A 10,892-nucleotide genomic window follows, 5' to 3' on the forward strand; every position below is an offset into this window, starting at 1 on the left:
GCGTTTGAAGCGAACAGTACTGAGTTCGAGTCTTGGAGTGAACATCAACTCTGGGATGCAGGTAAACCCATGTTGACGAGTCCCAAATAGGACGAAAAGCGTGTCCTGGATTCCATTGCCAGCCACTATCCATCTTTGCCTACTGTATTAAATATTTTAGTTGTAAAACAAAAGAAAAAATACTTGAAAATGTACAAATAAAATAAGTGAAATAAAAATATTCTTGTTATTATTTGTGAAAAATATATTTGAAATAATTTCAGCGATTGAAATTTAAGAATAATTCCAACGTTTCGTCCAGCTAACTTGTCTGAACTTCTTCAGTGTAATAATCAAAATCAAGATCATCAAAGCAATATATATATATGCTCGGAATTATGTTTAAGATCCACCTTATTCATATTTCGATGAGACCTTTACTTACAAAAAGAAGGTATAACAATGGGTTCACCAGTTTCTCCTATTGCAGCGAATTTATTCATGCATTCTCTAGAAACCAGTGCAATCACGTGAAGTGTATGTCCATCGAGGGTCCGGTAACGGTAAGTAGACGACATTTTTATTACAATTAAATTGAATGGTTTAGAAGATTTGTTTGAAAATATAAGCAACATTTCGGAAAGCATTAAGCTAACGAAGGAAACAGAATCCATTGACCACAAACTAGCGTTTCTCCATTGTTTGGTTGAACGAAGACATAATTATAATAATAATAAATCGAAAAAAAAACGTATTCAAGAAATCAACACATTTTGAGAGATACTTAGATTATGATTCATCTCATGTGCTCTGTACAAAGTCACTGTTGTAAAAAAATTTAATTAACAAATGTATTAAGCTTGTTATAGATAAGGAAGACCAACAAGTTGAATTGAATAGAATTTTGTCCCTACTTGAGGATAACAACTACCCAAAAGAGTTTTTAAAGAAGATTATTAGAAATGGAAGAAAAATTAAACTAGAAGGTATACTGAAAGATCAGAAGTCCACCGTGGTCAACCTATACCATAGTGTAACATCGGAATAAATCAAGCGGATTCCAAACAAGCACGATGTAAGAGTGTATTTTCGGGAGCGTGACACTACAAGATTGGCATTAGTGAAAGTTAAGGATAGGTTCCCAAAGGAAGAACAAAAAAGTATTGTCTATGAGATCAACTGTCATGATTGTAATGCAGCTTATGTAGGAGAAGCATCTAGACAATTGAATGTAAGACTGAAGGAACACAAACAGTGTTTGAAAATGTTCCCAAATCCTCGGTTGATCTAATAAAACCTGTGAATAAGTCTGCGATAGCGTTACATGAATTGGAACTAGGACGCAAGATAAATTTTTAAGGGACCAAAATGGTTCAGAAATGTTTTACCACTCATAAAGAAAGATTGACAGCAGAAGCACTGTACATATGGGCGAATAAGAACAGCCTAAACAGAAAGGATGGTATTCAGCTAGCAACTATTAGGCAAGTATTCGTTAACAAGTAATTGGACCCTTTCTTTATTCAACCTATTTATTTCACATCCATCGTTATTTTGACTGAAATTAATGTGAGTTATTTTCAGCATTTAGATGATTCTCATTTTTACTTGCACTTCAATGATCCAACCTTCAACTTGCACTTTTATTTTTCCTTCATTTAAAAACATATTAACACCTAATATCATTCGTTAATAACTCAATCTTACATAAACATACATACATACATACACAGATAATTCGTTTCAGCCATTTATTTCCACATCGTGAACTTTTCACATGATTCGCATTTAACTGACTCATGTTGTCCTACTTGCTCAAGTCAACATCTGAATATGATTGGATTAACACAGTATAGATTTGATCTGATTTGATTGTTAAAACACTATATATTTCTTCCATGACTTTGGTTATTACGCTGAAGAAGTCCAGACAAGTTAGTTGAACGAAACGTTGGAATTATTTTTAAATGTCAATCGCTGAGATTATTTCAAATATAATTTTCACATACAATGACTTCACTATACTCGGCTTCCAATTTTCGTCAAACTATTCCACCTGGAGCCCGCCCCTCTTGAGCTACCACCGGTTCCAAGCCTGGATAAAAGAGGGTTGGGCATGGAGTTAGAGACCCCATCCCGCTAAGAACTAACTCTCTAAAAAACGCTAACCAGAAAAAATAATTCAAACCATTTAAACTCTGCCCTAAAGTGTTAGGTCTTCAATCAAAAGAGTTATGATGCCTCATGGTGAAAGCTGAGTTCCTTCGGAAGTCACGAGGCTGATGCCCCTTCGGACAACCAAAGCAACCACTAATAATCAGCATAAAGCGCTGGAAGTGGGTAGGACACACATTTAGGAAGGCACCCAACTGCGTCACAGGACGGGCCTCCACTTGAAATCCTCAAGGCCAAAGGAGAAGAAGAAGAAGAGGACCAAAGTACAAATTACGCCTAGAAATGGAGGCAGACATGAGAAAGAAGGAACAATAATTGATTAGAACTAGAAAAAAAGGCCTAAGATAGAGTGGGTTGGAGAATGCTGGTTGGCGGCATATGCTCCACTGGGAGTAACAGGTGTAATTATGTATTCGTTCTAATCTTGACGAATACTCGTATAAAAATTTTTATTATTAACAATTCTGACAAGTGAAGTAACTCTATTAGTTTAAAAACATAAAGTAGTCAACCTTCGTTGATTTACTGACTTATTTAATATGATACTTAATCTTATTATTCTAATCATGAATCAGTAAAATGTATAACTACCCATTAAGTAATGATCCAAATATTTTCAGTATGTTTACTATTTTCATTATAGCTATAATTACTTTTTGTAATCAGTGAATTTTATTATCTAGTCTATACGTTTTTATTAATAATTTGCTCATATTTCTTGTAGTTGATTAAATTATGATTTGGATCTCCCTTATTGTTTCATGCCTGTTCCATTTCCATGAAAAAAAAAGATATTTGTATACTAATGATAATTTGAAAATTCAACCCACTTCTTTTCATTGCTTACCTACTTACTTACGCCTGTTACTCCCAATGAAGCATAGGCCGCCGACCAGCATTCTTCAACCCACTCTGTCCTGGGCCTTCTTTTCTAATTCCATCCAATTCTTGTTCATTTTTCTCATTTCTATCTCCATTTCTCGGCGTAATGTGCTTTTTGGTCTTCCTCTCCTCCTTCTTTTGCCTTGAGGATTCCATGTGAGGGCTTGTCTTGTGACGCGATTGGGTGCTTTCCTCAAGGTGTGTCCTATCCACTTCCAGCGCTTATTCCTAATTTCTTCCTTTGCTGGGATCTGATTTGTTCTTTCCCACAGTTGGTTGCTGCTGATAGTGTCTGGCCAACGGATCCGAAGTATTTTGCGTAGCCAATTGTTAATAAACACCTGTATCTTCTGAATGATGGCTTTAGTAGTTCTCCAGGTTTCTGCCCCATACAGTAGAACTGTCTTGACATTTGTATTGAAAATTCTTACTTTGGTGTTGGTTGACAAACAGTCGTTTTGAGTTCCAGATGTTTTTCAATTGTAAATATGCTGCTCTTGCTTCCACATCTGCATCAGACCAACCATGTTCATCAATGATGGTGCCTGAATACGTAAAGGTTTTTACATCTTCCAAATCTTCTCCGTCAATTGTGATTGGATTGCTTCTTTTCATTACCTCTTTAAATATTCTCAATAATTTGATAATGTTGAAAAATACCCTTAAATTATAGTGAATAATTAAACCTAACTGATTATAAACAATGAAGAGGATAATGAATAATTTCTAATCGAAGAAATAAAGTTCATTATTTTCAGTAAACAAACAAATTTTATTGGTTCAGTAAAATTCAATTAAAGGAATAATTATCACTTATTGAATATGAATTAATTAGCAACTATAATGAAAGCTTAACAATTAAAAACATTGAATGATTTATCACTGAAAATGTATTTTGTTACGTCCTATGAGAAAAAACTAAACTAAATTATAGTTTTAATTTGAACATGTTTAACATCTAATATGGACCATATGTTGTCATTCAATTATAATTCAGTCTCTAGATTTTTATACTCATTGAATGTATAATGAATTTCTCAGCATCCATATTCTATTACTCAACTGACAGGCTACAGAAACTAAACATATATTTATACGAATATAGTTTTGTGCTTAAAGCTAAATAAATTAAGGAGATAACTTACTAATACACACTGCCGCCAAAAGACGCACTGCAACTTCAGGTTGATCACAGTCAGGGAAAATTGGTTGTGCAATATATTTTGCAAATGTCATGGACATTATTGCAACAGATGCAGGTCTAGCAACAACTACTTCTGACCATAGTCGAAGAAAACCAAGAAATGGGCCAAAAGCCTCGTAAACGTATATATAATCTCCTCCAGATCGATGAATCATGGTTCCTAGTTCAGCATAACAGTATGCTCCCAACATGCTGAAAAGTCCACAAGCAACCCATATAATTAGACTTGCTCCAATACTACGAACATTCTCCATAATTCCGGTTGGACTAACGAATATTCCAGATCCAATCATAGAACCAACTATGATCGTTATACTGCTTGCAAGACCAATAGTTTTCTTCAGTTGTACAACCGGTATATGATCACGTCCATTGTTCATTTTGTCAAGTTCATGAACCTCTTCCATCATAATGGCTAGATAAAAAATAAAACAGTACTACCATAAAACTTTTATATATCTTCAATAATTTTAGGACGAGACTTAAAGACAACATATGAAATAAAACGTCTTTTTCCATTACCATTTATTCTCCCTTAAATTACACTTGAATAAGTGATCCAAACACTATTGTAAAATATATTTTTACGTACGCATAGATTAGATCTAAAGTCAACAACAAATAATGATGACATTAGATGTTAAACAGACTATGTACATAGTTTAACGGTGTCAAGTCCCCCTCCTTAAAACAGCCTTGTTTCGTGGAATCCATTCTGTTATGTCAAATTACCAATCATAATTAGTTGTCTGGGAAGTAAACTACCTTTGAAAGCAAAGTAACCGCGCTCGTAAAATTTGCTCGAAGGAAAGTCTGGAGGAAAAATTTGCGTTGATTGTAAATTGCCTACGTAAAAATGCATATTCAATGAGATTTATAGAGAAGTATCCCAAGACGAATCCACGGATTAAATACGATACTGTAGATAAAAAAACATGTGTGTTATATTTGTACGTCAAAGGAGATGAAAACACTGGAATAATTAACCACAGGATAAATGTAGCGTCGAAGGTTGTTTATCTATCAGCAAGACTGACAAAGTTATGTCAAAGGCAATGCTCACCCAAATAAACAAAAACTGTCAGGTTCTTTCTTCTCAGTACCTCCAAATGCATTTACTAATCCATATGTACACCGCAAAGCACATGACTCAACCTGTAGCTATTCTAGAGCTGCTGCCGGTCCCAAGCCCAGGTAAAGGAAGGGGGTTGAGCATGAGGTCAGCGATCTCATCCCGTAGAAAACAAGCTTGCTAAAAAATATAACTGGAAAAATCAATTCAAACCATTCAGAATCTGTCCCCCATCGAGTTGAAGGATCTCCATTCAGAAGAATTATCAGGCCTCACGGTGAAAGCCAGAATTATTCGGAAGTCACAAGACCGATGACCCTTCTAACAACCAGAGTAACAATCAGTATAGATACATGAAATGTCCGCAGGATTTGGGAGACCGTGTAGACCAACTAATTAGTTACGCAGATGAGAAGATACGAATTGATGATGCTCAAAATAAGTGAAACCTATTAAACACAAGGTGAACAGAAAAGGATAGATTCGGTATAAGTGTTACTGTACTCTGGTCACGAAGAGGAAAATTCTCTACACACTCAGGGAGTTGCTCTGATGCTATACAAAGAAACACGTTAAGAACTCATAGGATGGAAATCTCTTGGACGCAGAATAATCAAATCCTCCTTCAGAATAAAGAAGGGAATCACAATGAATATTATCCAGTGTTGTGCACCCACCAATGATAGCAACGACGACAATAAAGATCAGTTATACTTAAGGCTGCGATCGATCATAGCGAAGTGCCCAGTAAAGGACCTGTCCATCGTGATGGCAGATCTAAACGTCGAAATCGGAATGGACGACACCGGGTATGAAGATATCATGGGATGACGAGAATGGTGACGAATTTGCAAATTTATGTGCATTCAACAACATGGTTATAGGTGGCACAATATCCCCACACAAACGCATACACAATGTAACATGTGTCTCTCCATGTCACACCACGAAGAACCAGACCGATCATATTTGCACCAATAAAAAAAATGAGAAGGCCAATGGAAGACGTGAGAACCGTGAGAGGTGCTGACATGGCTTTAGATCACCACTAGCTGGTGGTTTCCAAGATGAAAATGAAGTTAAATAAATACTGGACAAACAACCTTACAGAGATTTAATACAGTCTTCCTTCGACATACTGTCAAACTCAACGGATTCAACATAACTCTCAACAACAGGTTCTAAGCCTTATAATGTTTACTCAAAGAAGAAGAAACTACATTGAAGGACAACTGAAAGGGAATAAAAGAAATAATGTATATCGAAAAAAACCTGGCAAAATTATTGACTATACGACAACCAATATGCTGTAAAACTGATCGAAAAACCATACAAATGTGCGAATTCCAAAATATGCTTGAAGAAATTCTTTGGATGAACACTTTGCAATCACCCACCAAAGAGTAGCTCATAAGTTATGTCCTTCAATGAAAACACATCTAAAAAAACACCACTTAAAATGGAGCATCATGACTATTTAGAAGGTTAATTCCATCAGTCTTTAAGAGTCTACTTTATTTGTCCTAACATATACCATAATTTTTTAGGGTATTCTGATATTGTCAGTTAAGTCTAAGCAATGTACTTTCGCGGATACCACCAGCAACAGCCTACTGTGAAAGAAAGCAAACTAGCTTTCAAGTAAAGAGGAAATTAGGAAAAGACGTTCGAAGTGGATAGGACATACATTGAGAAAATCGTCAAACTGCATCACGAGACAAGCGCTAACTTGGAATCCTGAAGGGAAACGGAGAAGAGGTAGATTAAAGAACATGCTGCGTCGAAAACTGAAAGCAGACATGAAAAGATAAATGGCAAGTGGAAAGAACTGGGATGGATTATCCATGACAGAGTTGGATGGAGAATATTAGTGAGCGAGCGGCCTATGCTCCTCAAGGAGGGATGATAGGCGTCGATATGTACGTAAGTAACTGTACTTTCCCAGACCAATAAACCTTTAGCTACCTAAAATCACAGTACGGGAACTTTTCAGAAAGAAAGATCTTAATACAAGTAACTAGTAAGCTAAGTGGTGCTATTCAAAAAGCAGAGTTGAGTACGATCAACGAAGTTGGCTATCGATAAAATGGTTTCTCCATCTTCTCTTAAACTTTTAGTTATCAGCAGATAATTCCCATCGATTTGTGCTCTCTATTCCTAAATTTCCAGTTCTCTTGAATAGAAATTTTTTAACTGGCCTTGGTCTCAACAAACTGGCATTTTAAGAATCTTATACATACCAGGAACAATATAGAAATATCTTATGACCCATCATTGAGAAAAACAGTCTCAGATGATAGGAAATATGAAAGAAATAGTAAACAAAAGGTGACTCAAAGAAAAAGAAAACATGTCTGACTTAAGGAATTATGATAGCTTAACCGGAATGGGAACTTTAAGCCTGATTGTGCTAGCAAAATATATACTGCTCCCTAAATAAGCGGCATACAGAAACGTTTTAAAACAGAGTCCAATGCAATGAAAATGATTGGTGGATGAGATGTCTCTTATGAATTATGTTAAACATATTAAAAATTCTAGTGCGATAACATTCAAAAACGCGTTAATAGCCTGAGGAAAGCAAAGAGCAGTTGTGCCGATATATCTAAAGACAAATTTGTTGCAAGAATGGTCAATAAGAGCTTTCAATCCAGGCATAAAAGCACTGATCACGTACTGATCTTTTTTTCTAACCATGGAATGAACTAAAGACATATACGGTAGATATGGATGCAAATTAACGATTCACTGATCAGTCTTACACTTAAAAGATTAAAATAGTTTGTAGATGACACCTGTTTGCCTTACAGATTATGTTAACACGACATTTTTAAACATTTGGCGCATCTGATCTCTTTCTAGTGGCTGTACCTCAGCTTTTCTGCTTATGTTGTCATTATTGGACGAAGATTTATTTTCGTCACTAACTGCGTCACAAAAATCGTGCTTGTTAGTGTCCGAAGCAATTTTTTCCAGCGGCAGTTAGATTTTAAGAGAAAACTTATTTAATCGGCAGACCAACATTCGACTGCCATAATTTATCGGAAGGCATAACTGAACAGCGATTTTTGCTTAAAGGTTAGCGTTTTGACCAAATTTACCACAATCTAAACTCACGTTTTACATAGCCACGTTTTCCAAATAAACTGGTATACCCCTTTTTTCGATGCATTTTAATTTGCTTTTTTGGACTATGATTTATTCGTATATTGTTTGGTGAGCTAAAAAAGTGGATGGAATCCTTTAGAGCCCCATACTAATAATGGTGTTCTATGCAACTAAAAGTGATCGGCAACTACCAATAAGTAGGACAATATTAAAAAATTAAAGCCCATCCGTGGTCTTGCATATAAAAGCGTAATAGACTGGGTCACCAAATAAAGGAATATGTTTGCGATTAGATCTGTTGCAGTGTTATTGACTAAATATAACTCAAGATCGGCTATACAAAAAGTCACTAACATAACGAGACTCTTACTGTAACTGTCTTCAGCGACGAAGATCTTCCCATTTTCATCACCACAAGGGCTTTGCAACTTTAAAAAGTTACATATTCTTAAGTGATGTCTAGTATATGCAGGTGATACGATTAGAGAGATTCCTTAATGGCTTTTCTTATTATGTCCTAGATTAAAAATTAGTGCATGGAAACTGATATTCACTAAAAATACCTTGATCTTCCGACTAGACATGACAAACTCTCGAGTAAAAGAGTGCTTTGCTTGATCCACTCATTTCAGAAGCACATTACAATACAGGCACTATCACCAAATATAATTGATTTCCGTTGCTATACTTAATCTTACCATTAGCAAAATTACATCAACAAAATCGAATAAGACTAATCAGGAAAGCAGTGGATGAATAAGTTATTCCAAGATTCTACGTTTTAACCTGCAGAAGTTTGAGAGTTTGGAAGGAATCATTACTTGAAGGTAATTGACAACTAAAAGACAATGGTTGATAAACCTATACTTTCAATGGGTTGACCGCTGACATTCCTTTTTGGTGAATATCATTTCTCTATACCAATGTTACGAGAGGCTTTTTCACTTTAATTTAACAAACAGATTTCGACATAGGTCATTTTATTAGTGCTAAAGCCATCTGAAGAGTCATAGTTCCTCAATCTTAAGTTACTACTATTATACTACAAATGTTTATATTCAGTTATTTCGGCACCGTAACGTGAAATTTATCATTTTTAAGTATTAGGGATACAAAGTTTTTGTTTAATTTAGGCGATCAATATGATGTGTCACGACATAAAGCCTTACTGCCGACTGCATGGAGGAATTATTAATAGTAACTTGGGATTTTATAATGAAAGTTTAGTCTTTAGCAGGCCATACAACAAGCATTTGACAAATTATTATCTCACGCTGTCTCTGTATCACTTACAGAATGTAGACTCTAGAGCTATACATATTCGAAAACCAAAGAATCTAAACCTGATTTGTTTAATATTGTGCACCTAGAACGTAAATATTTATTCATTTATCAATAAGTAAATGACTGATATACGAACAATGCATGACAATTCAGTTTCAAATACGCACAATACTCGGCACTCATAGTTTTGTTGATCCAATGACCATTAAAAAAATCAAAGCATTTAGAAACCCATAAAACTTTATATACGACAAATTATCATTCTGTGAGGGTGATAAACACGGATATATACATGTATTTGCGAAGTTATTTACGTATAATAGAACAACTTGAGATGTATACATATATTGAGCCCAAAATAAATGAAACACTCGGGCCTACCAAATGCATCGGCTATTTTATAATATTAATAGTAATTGTGAGTTATATATAGATACAATATTTAAGAGCGAACCATGTCGCTTTTATAATCAAAACGAATATGAGAAAAAATTATCTGAGGTTTAAACAAAACCTAGTTTAAGTGGGAGTTTTCAAAATCAGGCGAATAATGTCAAAAAAATTGGCATATATCTGGAACACACGAAAGATTAGAACAATTATAAACACTAATTCCATCTGACTCCTGGTGTTACTAAGCCTTGGAACGAAAAGAACTTACTCTATAATCAACACGAATATATAGAGAATAGCAAACTTCTAGAATCAGATTGGTCGACAATTTCTATCGAACCATATTATTCGATGTAACATATTTTTCGCTCGAGAATCGTTGAGTGGCAAGAAAGTACAACAAACAATCGTGTCAAAATCTTTCTGCATAAAACTATCATAAATTCCTTATCACTCAAAACGAGGACGTTAGTGGAATAAAAGGTAAAAATAAGAATACCTGAAGGAAACTCTGATGTCGCGATAAGTTGTAGCGCAAGAAGAATGTTTTGTAATTATACACTACAAAAGATAAAACAAAACAAACAATAATTGTACAATAATGTTCATTCCATATTGTTCAATTTAAACCACGGAAAAATTCGCATGCAGTTATATTTTTTATTATTTGTAGAAACTGAGCAAAGAACTTTTGCGGGATATGATAGATGGTATGGAACATGATGTTGAGGGTTTTACGTTGGTAATAGTCGACAGAATCAAGGAGCTTAAATGATGGAAAGTAGTTAGGTTCAT

At 35.0% G+C, this 10,892-nt stretch overlaps 1 protein-coding gene across 1 annotated transcript in view; it reads right to left on the reverse strand.

The window, feature by feature from the left end:
- Window positions 1-10,653, reverse strand: part of SLC7A8_3 (Large neutral amino acids transporter small subunit 2) — a 36,599-nt gene extending 25,946 nt beyond the window's left edge. The window contains exons 1-2 of the mRNA XM_051215415.1: window positions 10,597-10,653; window positions 4,182-4,655 (exon numbers count right to left, since the gene is read on the reverse strand). Coding sequence (XP_051065916.1) covers window positions 4,182-4,494 — 313 coding nt within the window. The 5' untranslated portion in view covers window positions 4,495-4,655; window positions 10,597-10,653. The remainder of the gene's footprint in view (window positions 1-4,181; window positions 4,656-10,596) is intronic.
- Window positions 10,654-10,892: the final 239 nt, after the last annotated feature.

Source organism: Schistosoma haematobium, chromosome 4, assembly GCF_000699445.3.
Source record: "Schistosoma haematobium chromosome 4, whole genome shotgun sequence".
Lineage (NCBI taxonomy): Eukaryota > Metazoa > Platyhelminthes > Trematoda > Strigeidida > Schistosomatidae > Schistosoma > Schistosoma haematobium.